The 26,880-nt window shown below is 38.5% G+C and overlaps 1 protein-coding gene across 4 annotated transcripts in view; it reads left to right on the forward strand.

Annotated features, from left to right (window-relative positions):
- The window catches only part of GABRB2 (gamma-aminobutyric acid type A receptor subunit beta2), a 242,336-nt gene extending 217,717 nt beyond the window's left edge, over positions 1–24,619 (forward strand). For all 4 annotated transcript variants that reach the window (XM_087429453.1, XM_004428561.3, XM_004428563.3 and 1 more), the window contains one exon: positions 18,591–24,619. In XM_087429453.1, coding sequence (XP_087285579.1) covers positions 18,591–18,938 — 348 coding nt within the window. In that variant the 3' untranslated portion in view covers positions 18,939–24,619. The remainder of the gene's footprint in view (positions 1–18,590) is intronic.
- Positions 24,620–26,880: the final 2,261 nt, after the last annotated feature.

Consider the following 26,880-nt stretch of genomic DNA (forward strand, 5'->3'; position numbering starts at 1 on the left):
CCTGAAACGGTGCTTTTAAGGATTGCAGGACAAACTACATGGAAAGTACTTGGCAGGTAGTAAGCAATGGATAAGTGGTAATCACGAGGTTGATGTCTATCATGCGAGGGATCACAAGGGCAGAACTCTGACTATTCTTCTCCTATTTCTTAAAATTTGTTTATAAATTCAGAAGCACTGTCTCTCTCAGCCTGTTGGAATAGTCCACTGCCCCTGTCATATTCTTTTAAGTAGTACGAGATAATCAGAATGAATAGTACATGGTACAGCTGATGCATGCTATGAATTTCAGAGGAGGGAGATGTTACCTTCAGACACATGTTCAAGAACAGCTTCACAGAGTAAAAGGTACATTCCATCTCAAAAAAGGGAGCGAAGAGCTGTTTCACTCAGATAGGATGTATATGGTTATGATAGAACAACAGTATTTTAATCCGTGAAAGAACATTCAAGGATCCTCACTGATACCCAGAGAGGGGAAATGACTAGGTCAAGGACACACAGCAATTAAATAGCAAAGACGCCAGTTATCAGGCATAACCTGCCAGTTGTGCAGCACTGCCTTTCATTCTTTGACTTGGCAATACATGATAATTTGACCTAGATCCTTCCTCAGTTCCTTGCATTGTTCCAACAAAGCACTCTGAGAAATGGCAATAAACAAGAAACCATTCTGGTGCGGTGGAAAAGATTTCATTCCAGCTCCTACCCACTGTGCAACATTGAGCAAGTCACTCCCTCTATCTGAACTACCACTAATATCTTTTAAAAGCTAACATTTACCAAGAGTTTACAAATGCTCTACTTGGATTGTCTCTTACCATCCACTGCCCCATAGCAGCATTTATAGGGGGTCATCCTGAGACCACAACGTCAGAATCACCAATACTTTAAGAAATGCAGATCCCCAGCCCATCCCTCGATTTACTGAAGCAGAATTTCTGATGGCCTAAGAATTTAAATTTTAGCAAATTCCCCAAAGATTCAGATGCTCATCAAAGTTTGAAGCTTGCTGATTTACTAGGTACTCTTATAACCATCTGAAATTTTACTGATGACAAAAGCTGAGGCCCAGGGAGAAGTAATATATTCGGTCACACAGCTAGTAAGTGGCAAAGCTGGGATTTGAACCCAGGTCTTTTTTTATTTGAGAGTTTTCAATATTTGACACAGAGTCTAGCAGATATTTTATTCTTTAGCAAAGCATCGTTTTTGCAGCTGGGTTTGATTTCTTTCTTGTCTCCTAAATTCATAATTTTCTTCATTTCCTAACTCAGCCTGCAGCCTATGTTTTGTAAAGTTGAGTCACTTTCACTGTCCGCCATCGTCTGCAAATCTCAGAGTCAAGGGTCATTTGGTATCAAAACAGAGCGGAGAGATGTTTGATGAGGCTGTGTCAAATTAACAGCAGTTCTCCTAACGAGAGTTAGGTTGTGAGAGTGGATGGTGCATTTGGCAGATTCTCACTGGAGTAGTTCACCGTGTAATTGGCTAACTACACAGAAGCCATCAGACTGCAGCTGTGCAAGGGATCCCGGGCCGAGGTGGATTTCATCGTTCCCTCTCCGGCTCAGCCTCCCCTGAGGGTTTAGCAGGTACCTTGGTTGCGGTTAATTCATCATTCTGAAAGGAGAGCACAAAAAACTTTACCAATGAACTCCTCCACCTCTTCACTGTATAGAGGGTGAAGACCTTGTTTAGCACACTTGGAGAGCTACCCCATGTTCTTGGAAAATTCTAATTTGGAGGGAGCAGAAATCCCACGGTCGTTGACTTTTAGAACTTTAAAGGATCTAAGGGATCATCTAATCCAGTGCCTCTCAATCTTGAATGTGCATAAAAGCTACCTAGGTATCTTGTTAAAGTGCAGATTCTTATTCTGTAGGTCTGGGGTGACGCTTGAGATTCTGCATTTCTAACAAACCTCCCAGTGATGCCAAAGCTGCTGATCTATGGACCACACTTAATAGCAAGGTCCTCACCCAGGGAATGCAAATGAGTTACACCTTGAGTACCAACCCTGAAAGACTAGTCGTTGCTGCCTTGACAGCTATACTGAGGGTTCTGTAGTTGACTCTGGGACCAGCTGGTCAATTAGCAGTGCCTATCAGAGGCTTAAGAATAGGAAACGTCACCTCAAAAAATTCTTTTTTTTGTTTTGTTTTTAATTAACAGTTCCTTTTACTTATAGTTGCATTTTTACAAGACTTTTTAGTTCCTTAGTGTTTCTTTTGGGGTTTTTTTTTTTGAAGTATAATTGATACACAACATTACATTAGTTTCAGGTGTACAACATAATGATTTGATGCTTGTATATATTGCAAAATGATCACCACAATAAGTCCAGTTACCATCTGTCACCATACATAGTTATAAATTTTTTTTTCTTGTGATGTCTCCTTTTTATATGCAGAAACTAAAACCCAGAAACATCAGTGATTTGCTCAGGGTCATATAAGCTAGTTAGTGATAGAGCTGGGACTATCTAGAGCTGGAAGATAAAACTAGAATTCTCTCTCTGAGTTGCACATTTTAATCACAGATTGCATGTGAAGCTGTTTTTAAAATATCTTTCCTCAGTTCTATAACTGGCAGACCCAGCCACAGAGTCCAATTTGGATTCAAGAAGCCAGACACTCAGGCCAAGTCAGCCTCTGAAAAGTTCTGCAACTTTGGGAAAAGAATGTGTCTGGACCTTAGTTTTGTTATTCCTGAGATGAGGAAATCCATGCCTAGCCTTTCAAATTCATTCTGATGTTGTAGAAAGCAATGGGATAAAAGATATGAAAGCCATTTGACAAACCTCAGTGACAAATAAATGGAGGACTTTTTTTTTTTAATTGCTGCAGGATAACATTAAACTTTTCTAATAAGATTTTTGATTTTGGAAAAGAAAAATATTTTTTATAATAATAATTATAAATTATACATGACCTTACCATTGCCCTTTGTTGAATTTTATCTGAAATGATTGAAAATTCCTATTTTTAATTTTGTTAATGTGGTCCTTCTAATTTTCTACCCACCTATAATATATCTGGCCTGTGCAAATCATGCATAGAGGCATGTGAGGAGAGAGGGAGAGAGAGAGAGAGAGATCTCCAGCAAGCCAGCCAAAGTCTTGTCAATGAAATCTTGTTCTGAGAAGAGATGGCTGCCAGTAGAAACAAGGCTCCATGCTTCCTCATTCATATCCCGGAGGAGAGATGGGGATTTTTTTTAATCCAAAAGCCTCCAACAAACCTTTCTTTTCTTTTCATTGGCTCAGTTGACTTTGGCTTTCCCATTCCTGAACCAATCCCTGGCAAGTGGAGGGGAAATACCAAGACTAGCATAAAGCGATCCGGTCCACACCTGGAATAGGGGGTCAGTCTCTACTCTTGTTACAATGGATGGGATAGATTCAATTACAACATCTACTGCAAGGGGCTAACTGGAAAATATCAAGAATTAGCCTTACCTGCTTATATAAATCAGTGAATATCATAGCAATGATTGCCTTTTATTACATACCTAATTATATGCCAAACATGACGGTAGGCTCCTTAAATAACTTACCTCAATCTTAAAACAAACCTTCATATAATGTAGCTTCATTTTAAAGATGAGGTGATACAACTTCATTTTAAAGATGAGGAAACTGAGGCTTAGCCAAGCTAAGGAACTTGCTCAAGGTCACAGAGCTAATCAGTAGAGAAGCTAGAATTCAAGGCTGATTCCAAAATTCATGTCTTCAAGACTTAATTGACTATGTAGATGTTCTTATCTAACTGGAATTTAAAATGCTGATATACAAAGATGGTCTACAAAGTGTAATTTCATATAATCATTATCATCATAATGAAACTGACTTTATAGATGCATTTAATCTGGAGAAAGACAGACATATTTCTCATAAATAAGTGAGGCTCGAAATAAATCTGAAAACCTAGTTTTGCTGATGGGTGCAGACTCTCCCTTCTCAAACATTTACTGATCCTGTTGACAAATAACAAAATGGAACACTTTGAGTTACCTCTTGCCTCTGCCTACTATAAAGATAAAGAACCAAATGAGGTCCCTAAATTAAGCATCAGGAAGAAACATTATTCACAGTCTCTTTTCTTAGGCCTGTGAATAATAAGGTCTCAACTTGAGATATTTTCCTGGGAGACTGAAACTAGAAGATTCACACAGCCCAAAACCTATAGGAAGCTCCCTGCGAAATGGCCGTAGCAAAGAGAAGCACATCTGGGGGCCAGCCCTGGTGGCATAGTGGTTAAGTTCATCACACTCTGTTTCAGCAGCTCAGGTTCTGATCCCAGGCACTGACCTACACCACTCGCCAGTGGCCATGCTGTGGTGGCAACCTACATACAAAATAGAGGAAGACTGGGAACAGATGTTGGCTCAGAGCGAATCTTCCTCAAGCAAAAAGAGGAAGATTAGCAACAAATGTTAGTTCAGGGTGAATCTTCCTCAGCAAAAAAAAAAAAAAAAAAAAGAAGCATGGCTATATTGATGCATTTGTTTCCCAAAGAGTGTTTGAGCAACTGCTGTGTCACCCTCTGTCACTACTTCCACAGCTGTTTAAGTTGGGGACTGGTTTATTATCCCAAACCTCTCCTGATCATGATATAGCACAAGTTCAGTTCCTTCACCTGCTTACTTCTATAATAATAAAAGTTACTGTTCCTTGAGTTTATCATGTAGGGTACTATTTTAGGTGCTTTATATGGATTATCTCATTTAATCCTCACAACAACCCAATAAGGCAGATACTGTTATACCTATTTTACAGTTGAGAAACTGGGGCTCAGAAAGGTTATATATCTTGCCCAAGATCACAAAGCTTTTTCACCTTGCCTTTAACCCAGTCTACTTTTAACCTGAGCAGCCTGACTTCAGAGCCGACTATTGCCTCAGCCCAAAAGAAGGTGAATGCTTACAGGTTTACCCTGAGAGTTCCTACAGTCTAGAGGTAGATTTTAGATATTTGTGGTAGCCTATTTTAAAATCTAACCTCTCATTTCACAAAGTGGCTTTCTAAAATGCAGTCAAACCAAAGTTAGCAGGAAAGGTCCGGAGAGAAAAGATGAGATCTCTCAAGTTGTCTACCTTGGCACTTACCGAGCAGAATGCTGTGTAGACATAGGGGGTTCCCGTATACTTTCCCTCTTCCTTTCCCCAGGCCTGATAGGTGTGCATTCCCTCTGACTCTACCCTCATGAAGGCCCAGGGCTACCTTTATCCTCCCCCACTCTGTGCTCAGGCCATGATCTTGACCTGCCCACTGCTCCTGCCCTCTGTCCTTATCACTGTTTCTTTAGTTGCATGGTATGTAATCATATTTCCTAAATGTCTTCCCCTCAAAACAATAGGGAATTTCACTCTTACAAGGGGATATATAATAGGTCCTAGTGTAGTCAATCTTCAGTGTGATGATTCTGAAATAACACTGTCTGGGTTCAAATCTCAGGTCCCTTATTTACTCATTGTGTTACTTTCAGCATGTGACTTAATTTTTCAGAGCCTCTGCTTCCTCATCTATGAAGTGCGAGTTACTCAGAGCACTTACTGCCCAGGATTGTGATGAGGAATAGATGCAATAATCCATGCAGAGTGCTTATAACTGTGCCTGGAATATAGTATGCATGCCCACTAAATATTGACTGATATTGACTAAATATTGACTCATGGTATTATCTGCTAATTCAACAGATACTTTTTGAGTCCCTACTAAACATGCTCCTTGCCCTCACAGAGACCGCATCCCGAAGGGAAGATACGCCTTAAACAAATACCTATAGAAATAGTCTATAATTATAAGTGAAAATAAGGGCAGTGAGGGAAGTGTCTACATTGCTATGAGATCGTGTATCAGGGAACCTGATATAGTGAGGTAGGATCATGAACACTCCCTGATAGAAGGAATATTTGAACGGACATCTGAAAGATGCAAGATGGATAAGAGTAAGGAAGGATGACTAGAGATCCTCCTACTTCCAATTAGTTGATGAAGCAAATGTTAGAAATTCCTTGGTCCTATTCAAACAGGGGCATATTATTCAGTATCAGTAATGTTCTATTAAGAAGTTGTCTGGAGCTTATACATCCTTTTATTGTTGTAATTAGTTATTTGCCATTTATATTTGTTATAATCACATTGCCCTTAGCATCAGTTATTTTGCCTTTGTTGTATACAGTGGGTACATGCTTACAAGTATACACTTTGTTATTTTGACTATATCATATTTTTAAATTACTGCTGTTCCATTTTTATTCTGTTTTTTTAAGCACAACTACTAGACGCAGTGCTAGTTAGCACTAAACATGTGCCTAAACTTCCACTCACAGGACTCAGTAATTAATGTGAATCCATGTACCCTCCCCATCCAGCTCACTTCTCTTCAAGAGATCCATTTCAGCACCACTCTCATGCCCACTGCTATTCAAGAACCAAACTAAACTCTGAATCCATAGAAGCAAAGGTCATTGGCTATGTTCCCTGCATCTCTATGGAGTTGAATGTGCTGCTTCTTTCTGTTACCCTTTTGTTACATGTTCACAGGAGTCCTGCCCATATGGTCTGCATTAGGTCAGCTTGCTGGCTTCTTAGCCAAATTAAATGAAAAACAATAGGAGGCAGTGGGTAAGGAAGGTTCTGTGGAAGGAGTAAGTATCTCTGATACACGTGAGTGGATCTGATTATGGTCTAGATGGGGAAGTCTGTGGACTGAGAAATTCTCTTTTTGAGTCAATATCTTCCAGAGGGAAGGAATTGTCATATTTTTAGATAAATTAAAACTTTAGCACCTTACTTAAGGAGGACAGAGACGAAACCTTGGCTTCTTGGCTTCTAGCTTTCAGCTAGAAGCAAATTGTAATTTCTCTCTGACCAGAACTGAGGCAATGGGTGGTTCTATATGTCCAAACCCATCTTCATTAGCTTATGGAACAAAGTCGGAGTCAGTTTCAAAACCCAGGACCAAGAGGAAACTGTGAGTCTCCCAATGACCTGGGATGATTTGGATCACAACTTTTAAGTCAATCGTGACCTGCCAGTAATTCTTGAAATTTGACCTGATCAGCTGCCACACTTATTATTCACTGTTCCGGGCTTTGGAAGTTTGTGAAGAGGAGGGGTGTGTGGCTGGAAAAGCCCCCCATTTCCCTCAGCAATGTGTACTGTCATCACCCTTGACAATCTGTGTAAGCCCCAGCGGGAAAACGGAGCTTCTCTTCTGCTAAAGGTTATTCTTTCTTCCCCTCCCTCTACCCCTGCGCCTTGGAAACATTTGACTGGAATGTTTCCAGCCTTATGAAAGAAACCAAAACAAATGTCCTCTGTGGGAGTATTTAAAAATGGATTGGGAAATTGTGAATTACAAGTTACATGGTGTATAAAATTCTTTAGCAAGTCATCACCTATAATGCTTTAAGTTGTATGAACCAGCTAATGAAAAGATTAGATCAAACATCTCTCTCCAACTTGGGACTTGAGTCAATAATTCAGATGAAAATTGAACTAGAACAAACCTTCACCCCTCAGGATGTAAGCTCCCGGGTGTTAAAACTTCTTTGAGTTATCAGGATTGGGTAGGCAGATTCTCACATCTACCTCTCTGAAATTTGTCAAAATAGAACTTCAGGCTTAGGTAAGCTCATTGTAAAATCTGGCTCCATTCCACGCATCCTGATGATCTGTAGTAATTTAAGGAGAGTGTCTCCTTTGAATGAAAGAAATGTCCATAAAATTAATAGATTGTAAATATAGTTTCCTTCACTTTTTCCTCCGTCAGGAGATTTCATTGTGATCCTAATCTCATATTTTTTTCCATATATTTAAAATGACTCCTGATCCTCAACTTTAATTGAAACTAGTAGCTTGTACTTTATTAAAATAAGAGGAAGCCAGAAAGAATTCTACCAACCTTCTAAAAGAAATTACTCAATTCATTATATATTTTATTGTACTTTATTATTACTAAATGTATCAATTTGAATGTACTCTCCTGTCCCCCAAATTTAGCATTTATCCTTCAACATCCATCCAAATATTATTTTAAAATATCCGTGATCTGTAGTTTATGTATTATTCTTAATGAATTCCACATAAGTTAACATATATATAGAAAGGGATCATTTTCCAAAAGAAATGAATTTGATTCTGTGAGAGGAAAAGGAATGGAAGAGATGGAGCCGCAAAAATTTAGGAAGGCTACTTATGAAGTTCAAGCACAAAGAGATACTGCAGAATTTTCACAGCAAGGTTCCACATCGTTGGGAAAACACATGCTACTACTGGATCAGGATCAGTTTGCAAGAGAGATCCAAGACTACAGGATTTTGGCTAGGTGAATTTTCCTTATCCATCCTTCCTTTGTTATGCCATACAGTAAAAAAAAAAAAAAGCGATTGGTAATTGTAGATAAAATGGAACTGAAAAGCAAGCTTTTTATAAATTAAATCTAAAGGAAATTTGATGCAGCAGCTTGTAGGCTGAATACTTAGATGTGATTTAGACCACCATAGTGATATTTAAAAATTTGAATTTGAATATCCTCAGGCAGGCCTGTGTTTTTTAGTCGAGGTCACTACAGAGCCAAGTTCTTCCTATTCTCCATTACACCTGCTTCACACTCCCATACGATTTCCCTAGCCAGATGTGAATGTGGGATCCTGGACCTAGTTTAACTCTCTAGTAATTCAATTTAGCAAATTTTATTTTGAAAGCTTGCTTCATACCGACTGCAGTGGTCAGCATTAGGGATACATAAGGAGCCGGATGCAGTCCCCGTCCATGTGTTAGCCATCGTGAGGGAAATGAGAGTTCAGTGACATCATAGCAAGAAGATTGAGCCTGGTGGAGGGAGTCAGCAAAAGCTTCCCCAAGTCCACCCAGATTTTCTAGATGAAGAACACTGAGGCCCAGAGTAAGCCGGAATTAGAACCAGCTGTCATCTCTGAAGTCAGTGTTCTTTCCACTCTGCTTGTGGGTGTTGAAAAGGGCAGGGGCCCAGATGAGAAGGACCAAAAAGAGCAGGAGCCTCAGCTCACCGGCCAGCTCATGCTTGTTGAATGTCTTCTCACTACTGCTCCTGTATTAATCATAACTTCTATAAAAGCTTATCTTCTGGGATTCTTTGGAGAGAAAAATATTACTCTTCTCTTTCAGCTCCTGAGTCCTACCTCTTACTTCCTCTAAAAACTTCACTATCACTTGAAACAATAACTTAAAACCTCACCAAGCTCACTTGATTCACCCACCTGGCCAAATGGATTATTTTGTGTGTGTGAAGCAGGATCTTTTCACCTCTGATGACTATAGAGCAGGGTCACACAGGTCACGGATCCATAAAGAACAAATTCATTAATGTAGTTCCTTAACAAGGAATCCGTCTACTAAGGAAATCTTGAGATATGCACTCATGTGATCTACCAAGGAGAATTTAAAAATCAAAAATCAAAACAACCGGGTAGCCGATATCTTAGAGCCACCTGTGTCCACTTCATTAGTATTTTACCCCATAGGGAAAATATTTAGTAGATAGAGTTGAAGGGTTGAACCTGCAAACAAATTTAAATGATTGTTTTACCACTTAACTAGCTTCCAGCTCCCAATGGACTTCTGGATTTTGATGGGAAGGGTTGTTTACAAAATGCTGGTAGTACTGACTCCATCATCATAATGTGGTTGTGAGATTGCAAGCACTTTACAATAGCATAATAGAAGCAAAAAAGACAGAGTAGAAATAACGTCAGTCCTTTTTTTCCTACTAGCTTTAATTAAAAATGACCACCCTCCTGCAGCTACCTGGGTATTTCAGCATCATTCTCCTATATTCATGTTCCAGTTCTAAACTTCGATATTTGGTTACTATTTCTCCATTTACTTTGGTGGAGGGATTCAAAAAGTCAAAGAGCCTTTTCTTGCTCTCCTAGTATTTCCATTTCATATTCTAGTTGAGTGAACTTTCTTTCACCTCTTAGAATACTGAGTGCATGCTAGGTAGTTTCGGAGTGTTTTTCCCTTGAAAAGAGCACTTTGGATATTCCTAAGTGGTTAACAGTTCATTGCCATAGCATTTCAAGTTACTCAGGTCACAATGGCATTTCATGAAAGATAAAACAAGATCTCCTACTCCACACACTAGTCACAGTAATTGGAAATTGCAGAGTTAGGATTTCTTGGATTTTTGCAATTTTTCACTCTTGATGATATGAGTGATGAACTGGGATTTAAGATAGCCCTCTTCTCCCTTACCAAGGTAAGCATGTGATGCTGCTGGGTCACTGAGGGATGTGATTTGTTTTTCTATACACGTATATGACTATAGGACAAGGACATCCCTCCAGAGCATACACCTATCACTGAGAAAGGTGCAGGAAAAGAGGCAGCAAACATGAAACCAGACATGGAATTAACGAATTATTATATAAAAATAAGATCCACTCTTCTTTTAATGAACTAGCTTTTAGGCAAAATGGAATTCTGTTAACCGAGCATGTTTCTTTTCTCGTTGGGAAAAATGTTGGGATGGGGAATGGGAAGAAGGAAAAGAAAACCTCTTGATCTAAATGTTTAACGTGAATTTGCCAGATTAGAAATATCAGTGCATGGATCAGTCTGGAAAATAACTCAAGTCAGTGGAGAAGTCCATCCCTCTACCTAATAAAGTGGCTGATTCGATTGGTGTGCAAATTGCCCTCATTCGTAAAGGATCAGTCTGTCTGTTTGATAAACAGATTTATCAAATAAATAAAAAAATTTATCCTTGGTAAAGGATAAATCTGTCTGTTTTCCAAAATTTCAGCGTTTCATTCTTGATTGATGAGCACAATAAGTCCAAGTAAAGCATAATTTCAAGAGTGAATTGTTGAATGGGAAGCAGGCAACTTTCTTTATTGGTATTGGCCTGCTTCATAGGGCCTCTCCAAAAACCATTGCTGTTAGGAATGGACACTTGTGAATTAAAGTTTGAGACTAGAAAGCCGGTAGTGTAGACCCTTGGACTAAAGCAAGCCCAGCTGCGTAGCTCCTTGTAAAGGCAGTTTATCTACAGAGAATGACAGTTTACTCCCTAGTCTATCGTTTCCCTCTATTCCTCTTCATTTACTTTTGCTTCCTTCTCTCTCTTGTTTTAACTACTATCAACAAAATTCTCATGGCTGTTTGAATAGGTGAAAACATCAAGACGGAAAAATTCGAAAAGTATTTTGATATGTTTTCTAGGGCAATAGAGATTGCTACATGGTCTCTCTGATTAGTTAAAGGGAAATTCTCTTGTTAATTTCCTAATCAAAAAGGACAACATGGATGGACGTTGAGGGTATTATGCAAAGTGAAATAAGTCAGAGGGAGAAGGTCAAATACTGTATGATCTCACTCATCATGTAGTAGATAATAACAACAACAAACAAACACCTAGAGACAGAGATTGGATTGGTGGTTACCAGAGGGGAAGGGGGGAGGGAGGAGGGTGAAAGGGATAATTAGGCACATGTGTGTGGTGATGGATTGTAGTTAGCATTTGGGTGGTGAACATGAGAACATGATGTAATCCATGCAGTAATAGAAGTACAATGACATACACCTGAAATTTATACAATGTTATAAACCAATGTTACCGCAATAAACAAAATAAATAAATAAATATAATAAAATAGGAAAAAAAATAAAAGGACAGTTAGTGGTTTCTCCTGTGTCTCCACTGCTCAAGTGAAGAGAAAGACGATTAGGAAATCCACTTGGCAAGTCGGGAAAGGTTGGTGTGAAGACCCAGTTTCAAAGATCAGCTAAATTCATGTGACAATTGCCATTCCTTCCATTTTATGAAATTTCATCACTTAAGCACAGCCTGATACAGAGAGGGCATTCCACGACAGAACTCAAGGTTGAAGAAAGTCTTGAGATGTGCAATTGTATAGTTTGGTGATTAGAAGTAGGAACCTTGGAACAGACCAAGTGCCAGCTGCAGTACTTACCACTGTGCAACTCTGGTCATTCACTAACTATCCCCAACTCTCAATCTCCTGATTTAAAAAGTGAGACTCTTGATAATAACTCCCTCATTAAATCATTGTCAAGATTAAATATTACAGTTGTGTGAAGCCCTTAGTACAATGCCTGTCTCTAGTAAATAAAAAATGGAAGTTGCATATCTTTTCTCTCTCTGAAAGCTGCTTTTCAGCTTGGTGGTGTGGATTGCGGTCAGAACCTTCAGCTTTTTTGTTGTTTTTCGAGGCCTCTGCTGCTGCTTTATTTAAAGTCATGCTCTTCTGCTACTGCCCAATAGACCCATAGTTCTCCAGGTGTGAACCCCAGACTAGCATCACCTGGGAACTGGTAGAAATGCAGATTATTGAGCCTCATTCCAGACTCACTGATTCAGGAACTCTGGGAGTGGGGCCCAGAGATCTGTGTGTTAACAAGGCCTCCAGGGGATTCTGATGCACACTCAAGGCTGGGAACCACTGAAATAGACTATACCACCCACCAGACCACTAGCTGAGTCAGACTTCCTTGGTTGATTTTAAGACATGCTAGAGGCAACAAGGAAGATTATTGCATTGAGATCATCATTAACAGCCCAGAATTTTTATCCTGTTCTATTACTTAGTAGTAGTAGGATTTTAATTAACTAACTTCATTTTTCTAAGCTTCAGTTTCCAGCCCGTTCTGTTGTGGTGCAATAGTTACATCCCCTCAAAAACGTGATATGAAAAATCACCTTATAAAAACAAATATTTCAAAGGGAAAAAAAGGAAGGATAATTGCTATTCAATTTCATGTTTATAATAAAAAGTCATTTTCCTTTTATTTAAACAATAAAAGGTATTAAAAATAAATAAACTCTAAGGGAAGTTTACTATTACAAGCTAAACATAACAAATTAAAAATGCTTTCCCCTTTTACCATTTGAAACACATGTAAAAGAACCTATTAGTCTCCTCTGTTGCTCCCAACACGGTTCACCTCCTTTGAAGGGAAAAGAATAATAATAAACAAGACAAGGGGAAAAAAAGGAAAGTGCAGCCAGTTGAACAGTCAGCCACTCAAACCTAGCAGCTGCAGGATGCTTTAGGTCCCAGTCAAGAGGGCTGAAACCCAACACTGGTCTGCATAGTGAAGATTGTGTTACTCTAGCGGATTTCCTTAGTTCTAATTTAAGTTATGAAAAATTTTTGTTACAGGTGAAATGCCTCTAATTCCTTTCCTGCCCTACCTATGTTACAAGATTATTGAGGCCCTTAAATGAGATAGGTTATATCTCATAATTTTTTGGGTCTCAAGTAACAGAAAACCCAACTCACGCTGGCTTAAGCAAAAGAAAGAAAGAGAGAGAAAAAGAGAGGAGACAGGCGAAGGAAAGGGATGTATTCTCTCGCTTAGCATCAGCAGGTCAGGCATGTCCAGACACAGACACAGTGTCACCAGGTCACCCATTCTCTTTCTCCCTAACTTGGCGCCAAGTTAAGCTCTCCTCTTGAAGTTGAAGCACCTCAGTGGATTCGGGGCCACATACTTCTAGGGACAGATGCAGTGGAAAAGTTTTAGCCTTCACTCTGCTATGCCCACCTGAAGGCTCGTGACATGCTGTCGGCTCTGAAAAGCTCTCATGCCCATCGCTGCACCAATCACTGTGTCAGGATTACTCTGACTGGCTTACAGCCACACTGGAAGCACAGAAACTGAGAGTGGGAAAGTGACGGTTCCCTAGACAGAAATTGTCCATAGTGTGGCTGATGAACAGTTAAACCACACATGTCTACTCTACTTACTTAAAAGTGTTGCAGTTGACAGAACTTTACGTTAGCTCTCATCTTTAGTGACATATTTAAATCCAGACGCTTTTATCCACCCCTCATTAAGGGAAATTTTGCAAGCCTCCAGATGACTCCCTCTACCATACACTGAAAAGGTCTTCTTTTCTGAGCTGCCAGGGTTTGGGGCTGCTGCTATTTCTCAGCATCGCACAGTGAAAGACACCTGATTCTAATTCCTCCTCTGCCACCTATTCACTGGGTAAACTTGTATTAAGTTTCTTAACCTCCCTGCGCCTTATTTTCTGAGCATGAGATCAGTACCTGCCCCAAAGGGCTCCTGGGATAACTGGAAGAGGTCAGTAAGTAAAATGCTTAGTCCTGGCTTCTAGTTGCTACTCACTGAAATGCCTCTAACCCTTCTCTGGGGTAAGAATGGGGCATCTGTCATGTAAGTGGTCCAGGGCACCATGGGAAATGCTGTTTCCAGATCTCAGGCACTTGAGCATACTGCTCTAGCAAGAACCCTGTATAAGTACAGGCAGAAGCCTTAGAGCAGAAAAGGAACTCAAGAGGTAGTCCGATGCAGTTCCAGTCTTTAGACTGCCATTGCAAATTAAATCCAAGAGGTTGAGTTACTAAAAGTCAGAAAATTAATTCCATCCCATCAGCAGTTATTTATTGAGCACCTACTATGTGCCAGGCATCACACAAAGTGCTTGGGGATACAGCAGTGAATGAGACAGACCTTGTTTCTACCCTTACCAAGAAGTATAGTCTGCTAGGGCAGACAAATATTAAACAAAGATCACAATGATGGGCATGATAGTGGAATGTCAAAGTGTCATGAGGAAAGACCAGTCAGGCCCTTCCCCCTCTGCCACACCGGCACTGAGATGTCTCCCTCTTTGACCTTGGCCTTGGGGCTGTTGTCCGTGGTGATCAGGAGGATGCTGATGGGTTCTGTGAACCCACGACCCTGGTGTTCCCTCTCCAGGCGTGAGATGAAAAGCAGCTTCTATTCGTCTCACCTCAGCATTCAAAAGTAACTCAATCTAGACTTATTTATTATACTTAATAAATTTATTTATGTATTATAACAAATAGAGTGTTTACTATGTACTAAGCATTTTTCTCAGTACTTTAAAGAAGCCACTAATCAAAGCAAAATTAAATGATACGTTGAATTCAAAATTCTGGTTTGCTTATGCAGTCCATGTCATTTAAAAAATGGCAGTAGAAGATCAAATGTATTCATTTAATGAATATTTATTGCTTTTTATAGCAGGATCCATCATGATTTTTTGAGTGCTTACTGTGTGCAAAGCTGGGCTAAGTGCTTTGCCTGTGCTGTCTTATTTAATCCTCTCAACCAGCCCTAAGAGACTGGTATGAGTATTTTCTCCCGCTTTACATATAAGAAGACTCAGCGAAGTTGGATGATTTGCCCAAGGTCTCAAACCTAGGGAATGGCTCAACCTAGCATCAAAGCCTGGATTGTCTGAGCCCAGAATCACGACTTGGAAACACTGCACTCTATCCATCCCCGCTTCTAAAAGTAAACAGATACAGTTCCAGGTGTTGATGAAGCTACTCTTGCAGACTTCAAAAAAACCCTCAAAACTGGTGATGCCAAGAGAGTGGAGTCAACGGGTGCTGTGGTGTGGTGTCAGTGGAGGGATTCAGCTAATCTCTGAGGAGGCGAGGAAGAAATTTGGCATATGTGGAAGGCTTTATTGAGGATATGAGAAAATGGTGGAGAAAACTAGTTCTTGAAAGGACGAGATGGGGTTATTGGAGCAGGATCTCAGAACTTAACTCTGATGTGCAGCCTAATAAACTACAGCCTGCTTGAGCCTTCTCTATGTTTCTGTTAATTGGGAGATAAATTAGAAATGAAGAAGGTTATACTTTAGCCCTCTCCACCTCACAGCTCCATAATTATGGGTAAGAATTTTTTTTATTTATTCAAGTTAATTTATTTATTGACTATACAAGCAGTCCTATTTTGAGGTCAACGTATTCTAATGTAATATGACGGACACCAAGGAGTAGCACTTCATAAGTTGATACAGGTGTTCAGTACACCTCACCCACCACCGCCGCTCTCCCACGTCAGCCCGTGAGGATCTCCAGCACTGTTCATCCACAGAAAGCTCATGACCCATGTGTATTCACATACACTGCAAGGGCAACATACTTACTTTTCTTTTAGGCGTAGCTATTTATTGTGTTTCCCCACCTTAGTGTAGCCTGCATTTGTCCTATTGCACTCATAGCAGGTCATAACAATCAACTTTGCATTGTACTATAGTTTCCCAAGTTCTTCCCACATATTCTATTTCAGCTCATCTTCCAAAACCCCATTCTTAGGCCCCAGTACGGTTGAAGAAACCTAGAATCAGAGGGATTAAATAATTTTCCCAAAGTTAAAAATAATAAATGGAAGAGCCAGAACTCCAATCTTTTGACTCTGAATCCAATATTCTTTCTAGAGACTGTTACTGCTGTGGGGACAAGTACCAATACTATCTTCCTCACCACTGTAGCTATGATACTTGGCACAGTGCCAGACACACAATGGTGTTCAAGAAATATATTTTTTTAATTTGTGAATGAAAAAATAAATAATAGGACTTGAGGAATTTTCTAATCTAACACATCTTGAATTTTCTGGATAACGAAACAGAAACCCACTAACATTAAATGAATTATCTAAGGAGCATTTGTTCTAAACTTAAAACAAGTTTCCCTTAATAATAGTCCACTGCTTTCATTATTTTTATTATGGTTCTTCTTATTGGTTTATATTTTTAACTCGGTCAAGTCTGGTGTATATTCATAACTGTTCTTACTACAGTTGTTCAATAGAAAAGCAAATATCCTGGTGCTTAGAGAGGGGAGACTCCTGAACATCATCATGCATAAAAATTTTGCTAAAAAGCTATTTCCTAGGTAGTTAAAATAAGAGTTAATAGCCCAGAAAAGAACAGAATATAAGCATCCTATCTGAAATAACAACAAAGGGTGCTAGGTTTCCCATTTCCATGAGCTTTGCTTTCCTTGAGTGTTGGAAAACCACACCCCTGTTCCCCCAAGCTTGGGGCTCTAACGATCAAGAATTGAACTCCAGCTCCACCGTTTGCTAACTATGTGACTTTGGGAAATTTGGTGAATGCCCTCACCTGTAACCTAGGAAAAGAATTCCTTTTCAAAAGAAGATTGTGAGCATTCAATGAGACACTTTCTGTACTGGCACATTGCATTCACATTTAAGTATTTGTTTCCCCATCTAGGGCCGGTGAACTCATCATTAAAGCCATTACCTGTCTTTTCCTTGACAGAAGTGTTTCAACATTAATTGGATTTAGTTTCCAAATACTATAAATTTTTAAAATTAATCTAAAGAATATGTTTGTTTAATATTTCCACTAAGCAAAATACTACCATAAACCAAACATACAGAATGTCTGACCAGTGGACAGAGATTAATTGGTCAATTATTATGCCCTAGCATATTTTATAGCTTTTCTTTTTCAAAATATTTTAGATTTGAATTTATAATACAGGGTCATTAAACCACATTTGAAAGCTAATTGTTAGGATATAATCTTAGCAAAATTCTCTTTGCCTTCTGCATAATTGATGAAGCTTAGAGCATTGTATCTTCCAATTAAATATTTGGTTATATCTCTTGCTTCCATATATCATCAGCACCTATAGTTGGCCATTTTTCCCTTATTTTATAATTTCAAAAATTTTATTGGCAATTGGTATATCTGGAGTTTTTACCAAAATAAATATACTGGTGTTAATAATAATGTATTGCGGCTAGGTTTCATTATCAGTAGCAATTGAGGCCTCTTAAAAATAAGACACAAATCTTCCCTTCTTAACAAAAGAAAAACCATTACATAATCATTTAATATTTGGGAATCATGATGTGAGTATTCATGGTGTACTTTTGGCTTTGCCTAGAAGAAATCAACCAAGAGAAAAAGGGTCACCCTATCTGCACAGCCACCTTAATTCCACTCCCTGGGCCCAGAATTCAACTCAGAACAGACAACTCTGGGCTGACTCTCTTCTTAAACCCTGCCTCCTTCCCTTCCCTCTGAAGCCAGTCCCCCACCCCACTCACCCCTCCACCACCCACAGTCTGTCCAGCTGTTATTTTTGAGTTCCTTGTCATTCCTTGCATTTTGGCTAGCCACATGTTGCCTCCGTTTCTACTGTTCAAAACTCTTCCTTTACCCTATTTATACTGATGTTGCATATTTAAGGTGACATCCTGTAACTGTGGGTGTTAAGAAGCATCAAATAAACGAAGTTATACAAAAATACTTCTGGCATATACAGCAAGTGGTTAATAAATGTTACCTACTGTTTTTAGTTGTAGTTTTATCACGAATTCATCTGTAATTAGGCTACTATTGTGAGCACAATTCAGTAAGTAATCCCCTAATACTATTTCATACCTAATACAGTTTCATTTTCTATGTTTTTGTATCAAGACTGCAGATTCCTTAAAGGGTGTCATGCCTTCTATTTCTCGGCATGCCCTAAGTAGAAATAATGAAAATGGTACCGGCAACAGTCTATTATATCATTCCATCATTACAGCAATCATTATAGCAATAGCATTTAATAGATGGTGACACTGAAACTCATATAGCTTGTAGTGGCAGAGCTACAATTCCAACTTACATAGTGTCACCACAAAGCCTGTTCTCTTAACCACTGTGATAAATGCTACCTAAACTCCATATCCTAGAGCCTTGCAAAATAAGCACAAATAAAGGCTTATTGTTTTGATTGTCTCATTCGATTCTTCTCCCTTGCAGATGGACCCCCATGAGAACATCTTACTGAGCACTCTTGAAATAAAAAACGAAATGGCCACATCTGAGGCTGTGATGGGACTTGGAGACCCCAGGAGCACAATGCTGGCATATGATGCCTCCAGCATCCAGTATCGGAAAGCTGGGTTGCCCAGGCATAGTTTCGGCCGAAATGCCCTGGAACGACACGTGGCACAAAAGAAGAGCCGCCTGCGGAGACGCGCCTCCCAGCTGAAAATCACCATCCCCGACTTGACTGATGTGAATGCCATAGATCGGTGGTCCCGCATTTTCTTCCCAGTGGTTTTTTCCTTCTTCAACATCGTCTATTGGCTTTATTACGTGAACTAAAACATGGCCTTCCATGGGAAGCAAGGACTAGATTCCTCCTCAAACCAGTTGTACAACCTGACGTAGGACTTGGAAAACACATCAATCCAGGACAAAAGTGATGCTAAAATACCTTAGTTGCTGGCCTATCCTGTGGTCCATTTCATACCATTTGGGTTGCTTCTGCTAAGTAATGAATACACTAAGGTCCTTGTGGTTTTCCAGTTAAAATGAAAGTGATTTGTACACATGCTGGCAAGATTAAATCTGAATGTTCCACTTTATCTGCTTAGTACGCAGCCTCTACAAAGGGGAATTATTTAGAAGACATTCTTAGAAGGCTCAATAACATTGTCAGTCATTTCGTTGAGAAGTGATCATATCCAGATACTTCCCCCTCTTTACTCCTAGGGTTGGCGTGCCGTTGAGATGGCACCGTGCTTATGAAACATTATCTGCAATGCCATGCAAACATGCTTACTGAAGATGGTCTATGCCTGGCTTAATAAGGTGATACTGGTGCCATGGGAAGATAATTCCCACTGGATTCTAGAAGGTTCTCATGTAGTTCAAATGGGCTAGGGGGAGTCAAAACAGAGACTCAGGAGACCAATTTGGCCAGTCTCTGCATGAGCACAGGGAATCAACTATGACGTCTTCTGTTTTGAAATTTAGAGACCGGGAGACTTCTGAATATTATCGTGCATGGTGGCTAAAGAAATTTTTCTGAAATGCTATTTCTTAGGTGATTAAAATAAGAGTTAACAACCCAGAGCAGAGTGGAAAATTCTGAAACAACTGTTGTAGCAAAATTAAAGCAAGCGAGCGGCATGACACTTATCAGCCCCACACAGCATCTGGTCTATACATACTGTGTTCAGTGGCAAAAGGTAGAGCAAGAGAGATTTTTTTTCCAACCTCACAAGCTTTTGACAGCATACCTACAGAGGTTTTTATAGTTTATCTAATCAAAAGCTAACCACAAAATAGAAAAGTTAGCAGAATTAGAAGTATCTTAGATGTGGATTCGATTGGGAGTCATTCAAATATACTAACAGAGAGCACAGACAAAGCTAGCAAACAGGTTGCTTTTCTCAGGCAATGTCAGCTGTCCCTGCAACATTTCCCTATAAGTTTATTTTTGAATTTAATAGCATATTTCAAAAGAAGGATTTGTTCATTTCTTTAAGGGATTAATGGTTCTTTACAGGTTTTCCTGCTTCTGAAATTCTGATTATATTCTAAGGAGATAGACAAAGTAAGACTTTGGAGAGATTGTGTGAACTGTATTTCCTTCTGTGCAATGAAGTTCACCTTTGTATTTTCATAGCAAACAATACTTCAAAGATTATGTGCACAGGTAGAGTTAGTTTGTGGGTTTGTTGGGTTTGATTTTTTTAAGGATGCTTTCATTTCGTATGTTGCAATCTGCCTATCAAAGAAAATATGAAAACTAGTGGAAAATAGGACAAGAACAAAGCCACATTAACATGATGAATGTTATGAGCCTCAGTTGATATTGCGGAAAAACATATAACTGTAATCAGGCAGGCACGATGTATTGTTTTTATTCTATTTTTAAATTATGTTATTGTGCTTCTTTCTATACTAATTGGACATATGCATTCATATGTTGGACAGGAAAGAGAATAAGATAATATATTTTTTATTTCTATCAATGTGAGGTTCATATTTTGCTTTTCTTGGAGAAAATAGTGAATTGCTACATTTTCCTTAAGGTTCGATTTGATTGAACTTTTTCTTGGAGGATGACTTTGCTATTTCTGTTTAAAAAACAAAAAAAACCACTTCTTTTTGGAGTAACATTCCTAATTGTGCATAGTAGCCAAGGCCAGTATCTGCCTGTGAATAAATGTATGTTTTCTTCCCTTGATGATTCAGCAGCTTGGAATATGTTGGGGTCCTGCTGCCCTTCTCTTCCAACCATCCAAGAATAACAACACAAAAGATTTAGCATTCAGCTTTCTGACTTTGCCCCAAGATGGGATGGTATTTTTTTTCACCAGCATAGGGAACTCTGGCCCTTATTTTTTGATTGTACACTTGAATACCTCTGAGTATGATCTTTGGGCAGAATCCAACCAAGTTCCTGCCCATGGGCTCAGAGTAGCAATTCCTCAAGTTTCTCCAGGGACATACTTTCTCCCAGGCAACCATATGGGGGCATCACACTAATAAAAGTGCCTGCCCCTTATGGCCAGGGGTTAAAGTTTGAGTAGCATATATTAAGAAGGAGCATATCGATAACTCAGGTGCACAACTCCAAAATGCCATTCTGGAAAGGTTTTTCTAGAGACAACTCAGAGCCCAACTCTAGAAGTGGGCTCTTATTTGCAATTATTGTAAAAGCCATAAAAATCCTGGATATTGTCATTTATGGTTACAACAAAATTTTGATGTCCAGGGAAGTCAACAGAGTAATCTAGATCAAAGTGGAAAGAAGCAACTTTACATCAAGATCCTCAAAAGCACATGACCAGGGATTCATTTCTGCTCTTGGTGATAAGAAGAAGCTAGAAAAGGAGAAAGATGGGACCTTGGAACAGATGCCCTAGGGCAAAATCCATATATTGGCATTCAGTAACCACGTAGGTAGAAACAACTGACTCATCCTGCCCAGAGATAACAGTAGACATAGAATTTATTCTTAAACTATATTTTTACTGTAGTTGAATTGGATTGTAGTCACCAAATTGGGGAGGGTCGGGGAGGGGTGCTAGATCTCACAAGGCTACGAAGATCAGTCAGCTTGATAGCCAGTGGTTAAATTTAAGGACCACAAAAGTGTGTTTTGGCAATTCTGATATGGTATTATTATCAGTTTATACATATGTATAGTTTTTCTTTTGATTATAAAACAGCCAGATAGCCAGCAATTAAGGTGTTTTTTCATCTTTGTGAAATTCATAGGCAAATTCTGACTCTAAAATGCACAGTCTAAATGAAATCTTTGATCTCAATCTGTATATATGTATTGTACATGACTCTAGTAGGTATGAAATGCATTTTCAGAATCGAAAACTCATGCAACATAATCGTGTTTGCATAAGGAATGTTACAATTCTTTCTACTGCAATTTAACAACAGGAGAAAAGACTCAAGCAGTGCCATCTAGATGTTTTCTCTTCTCATTTCTTCAAAAGCAGTGCTAAGTAAAAAAATAATAACAAAAATGGTTTATGAACCAAAAGACTTTACATTCTAGCATTAGAAACACAAAAAAATTTGTCAGCTTACAAAAGCACAAAACATAGAGAAAGTTCAGTGGAATGCGTAATGGGGAAATGAATAGTTTATTTTAAGCAAGACCTGCGTTAAATTGGCAACTAAGACAACTTCCATTTTCTATAGGTAACTGTGTTGCAGTCTTATGACTAACTTCATACTCAACAACAAAAACAGCAAAACAATCAACAAACAACAGGTCTTACAACATATCTACATGTATATATGTGTATATATAGATCCATATAAACATACATACATAGATATGCATTCATATGTTGGAAAACAAAAGGAATAAGCTAATATGTTTTATTTCCTTCATTAAACCAGAGTATGAGTATTTTTAATTTTACAACCAACAAATCAACATATTGAAACAAGTAATACAGGGTACTGAGCATTTCTCTATTGGCAAATCAATGCCTACAGTTCTTAGGAACCATTGCACAGTTTGACACTACAATAGTACTGTACCTCAGAATATCAGAAATTAACTAGTTCTCACATTGCTTGTCTACTTGCTTTCTTTTTCAAGAAAACAAATAACATTTTCCATTGGTGAGTTACAAACAAAAATGTCTTAAGAAAACAGAAAATGATAAAAAAAAAAAAAAATATTCCTCCTAGGAGGAGGAAGAAAAAAAAAACTAAACCCCACCATGTTGGTTAGGGCAAATATTCTCAACTGTAGCAATCATGCCATTTTGCTAAGTGTACAGAATACATGTAATGTGAGCAACCATAACTTTCACTGACCATGTGTAAATATTAAAACAGATTTCTTAAATATTTTTAACTTCTAATTTGTATTTTATGGTAAGGCAACGTGCTAATTCTGTTAATGGCTTAAGTTAATGTGTTATAATATTATGTAAATAATTAAACATGCTGTAAATGAATAGTCAATAGATACAAATAATTGTTTAGTTTCTTTTTCTTAATTTTTATTGATTTTTTACTACGTACAGTTACTGCAGTGCCCCAGCAGAGTAATTTAAACACCCTTTTGCATAAATGGTTTGGGATCCCAGACAGAATGGTTTCAATTTCAATTTGCTATCACACACACACTCACACACATATATACACACACACGCACACACATACACACATACTCTTTCACTTGCCCACTCACTCACTCTCTCGCCCTCTCCGCGGGGATTGCTGTAGTGTTAGCGCAGTCAATGTAACAACCAAGAGATAGCCTTAGAAATGGCAACTGGGAAAAGCAGAAACAATCATTGATAACTTGATAGCGTTTTTTATATGTCAGAGTTCAAGAAACCAAAGGTTGTAACTTACATCTCAATTTTCAAAGAGTAAAAGTTTATATTGATGACACTACAGAAAATAGAAGTGCTTATTATTCATACTTGCTCCAGAAATTTGTTACACACAATACATGCTAGAAGACTTTTTTTTAATAATAGCATTTTGTCCTTAGATAGTATTGTTCCTTTCAACCAAAGACTCCAGAATTATTAAAAAACAAAAAAAAGAAAAAAGGAAAAATAGGGGAAAATGGAAAAAAAAAAAAAAGACACTGCTTCACACCAAAGGTTTAAAAAATATTTTCCAAATACACTAGGAACATTGTAAAAAATAGTAAGGAGCCAACAGAATGCTAATTAAGATACTACTCTAAAGAAAGCATTTAATAAAAAAAAGCAGCACTCTTAAATATCTATTAGTTATTTGGAAATTAAAGGAAGACATTTCTGTAGATATATGCAAAATTCTGACATCAGATTTTAATTTGCTTTGAGAAGTTCTTTTGTGATAAAGATAAATATGCTCCAAAATGATGAAAAACAAAACTTTGTGTTTTTAACTTTCAAAAGCAAATGTCTCTCTCCTGTCCCGTGTCCACTAATCTGATGTCCACATGTGTGTCCTTGTGCCATAGGAAGCAAGTTGACAGTTCCATCAGCTTGTATCTTTCCCTTTACAGTTCAATAATTTGAGCTCAACAATGGTCATTTTAAACATAATTAATTCACATAAAGTTGCAAATAATTTAAATTCCATAACATTTTGTATTTTTATTTGCATGGGTGTTTAAATAGTTCTGTTATGAATATTGTCCCTGCACAGTTCTGAATTGTCCTTTTATAAAAAGTGATATTCTAGTTTCTTCACAATGTAGTGATAATCAGCCTTACTAATGACCTTGTAGCCTTTCTTAATATGCACATAATGCACATTTTCCAATGGCTAGAAAATACAAAACACAAGTGGATATCATTGCATCTATTTTCATGTCTTTCTAAAAACAGGACTGCTAAAATCTCTGGGATACATGAGATAGTAACAAATGAGGAATATAAATGAGTAGCACATAAGAATTATTTTCTTGAATTTAAACTTATTACAGTCAGTTTCAGCATGTAAATATATAATAATGTTGGCTAGTGTGTAATTCTTGAACTAAGAAATATAAATAAAACTTAAAAGGATGTGTGTGTATATGTGGATTCCTTGGGTGCAGAATTATTTTTTTATCTATTAGTGTGAGTTAGGTTGTAGAATTATGGCTTTTGTGAAAAGCAATGAAAAGCTTGGAAACATGAGACCTGCTGTTGGGCAGACTTGAGTTTGAGCTCTAACTTGTCACATGTTAGGTGTATGATTGTGCAACTGCTTAATCCATCGAACTCTCAGTTTTCTTATCTGTAAAGCAAAGATATAATTGCACCTCCCTCATAGGGCTGTTATAAAGATGAAATGAAATAACCTATGAGAAGTCCTTAGCACAGTACAAGATACTTGGTAAGTGGTGTGTAAAAAATAGATACTGTTGCATTGTTGCTGTTTTAATTATCATCATTACTAGAATATTCAGCATATATATCACAAATTCTATTACTGTATCTAAAACTTTAATTATTAAATGTTCTCTTAGGTTAGATATTTTATATTAAGGATAATTAATTGAGAACTTGACTTCAATCATGAAAACATATGATAAACATAATGTGCTCATTCATTTAACATTCAACATGTATCTGCTGAAGACGTTATGCTAAGCACTTTACAAATTTAATACTCATTTAATCCTTGCCATAGTCTTAAAAGTAGAAGAAACTCAAGATCAGAAAGAATCTGTACCTTGCCCGTGAGAGTAGAACTTGGATTCCTACCTAGGCTGGACTCCCCCTAAATCCTTGCAAGTTCTTTCCACCTCATCATTAAAAATGGATGACCAAGCTGGTTCAGTTCTCATTCATTTTGGTCATTTCTCAAGAAGCATTTGCTGAGAGCCTGCCATCTGCCAGACCTTTTGCTAGTACTGGAAAAATACAGGCTGAGCGTACAAGGCCCCTGCCCTCTTGGATTATATGGCAGCTCTCAAACTCATGGGAACTCTCCTGAGGCCAGTGAATCATTTGGTGACAAGCCTAGTGTCTTTCACCCTTAGTGACTTTAGACAGTCCCAACAGCACCTCATAGACGCTGACTGTGAGGGAGGCAGCCTGTCAGGACACAACTCCAATAAAGTCACGATGAAAAGCAGCTATACTACCAAGGAGTAAACAGTACTGAAAAGACCCAACTATGGGATGAATGAAGACCCAGTTTTTCTCAGTTAACATTGTAAATTGCAAGTTATGTAATCCAGAATGCAGAATACTTACATTTGCATTTGACAGCCCTCATGCTAAGTTTCAGCATTTCTCTCCAGCAGAGAGAACACATTTGCTTAGCACCTGAACATGTTCAAATAATCAGCGGTCCGTGTGTGCTTGTGCACGCACCTGTGAATCCATGTAGGTGGGGGGCATGGTGAGAGGGCCAACAGGAAATGCTAGCATAGGTGGGGTTCGTGGTCTATAACTTACCCTGGGAAGGGAAAATCCCCAAATATTTCCCCTGAAAAGTACTGATCAATTCATAACAGGAAAATTCCCTCACTCATATTCCAACTACCATAATTTCTTCTGAGGACCTTTTAGATATCCTTGCTTTCTTCTGAAACATGTTCTAATTCTGAAATATCATATGACGTTTTTTATGCAGGGTATTTCTCTAAGCCATGAAATCCACCTCCCAGAATAATAAAACATCTCAGAGATGACAATAGGCACAATCAGTCCCTAATCCTTGATTTGCTAAAGCAGACTGCAGCAAAATAATGTAAGCATATTCTTGTCCCCTAAAATCTCTGTAACAGAGCATTAGAGAAATGTGCCGCCCTCTCCCAACCTACCCACCAAGGAATAATCATGGGATGACAAGTTCCAGGTAAGCCCCAGAATGATTAGGCTTCTTTGGTGGGTCTTCTAATCTATGTATTGATTTGTGCATGTTCTGGTCTTTTGTTTCACCTGGGTAGCTAGGTCATTAGTATTTATTTATATATTTGTTTTTCACTTCAGAGATTTTTATGGAAAAGAAAGAAGAAGCCTCTGGGACATACTCAGAGACGATGCTTAGGGTCCCACAAGCACTGAGGAAAATGAGTGTCTTTAAGGGCAAGGAGAGAGAGAGGGAATGATTTTTCTGAGACTAGGAAGGAGAAGAAGGGTGGCAGGTTCTACGGGAAGAGAAACTTGCACATTATTTAGTGGTAGTGACTGGGGGAAATCGCAGACCTCAGAGCAGGTGGCACAATGAAGCTTTGGAGGCCAGTCCCTGGCACTGCCTCGGGCATGCCTCCAAAGTGGCAGTCTTGTGACCACAGCGAAAGAATCAAACAGGCTGTAACTTCTCAGTAGTA

The sequence above is a fragment of the Ceratotherium simum genome, chromosome 4, assembly GCF_057802395.1.
Source record: "Ceratotherium simum simum isolate JZ-2026a chromosome 4, ASM5780239v1, whole genome shotgun sequence".
Lineage (NCBI taxonomy): Eukaryota > Metazoa > Chordata > Mammalia > Perissodactyla > Rhinocerotidae > Ceratotherium > Ceratotherium simum.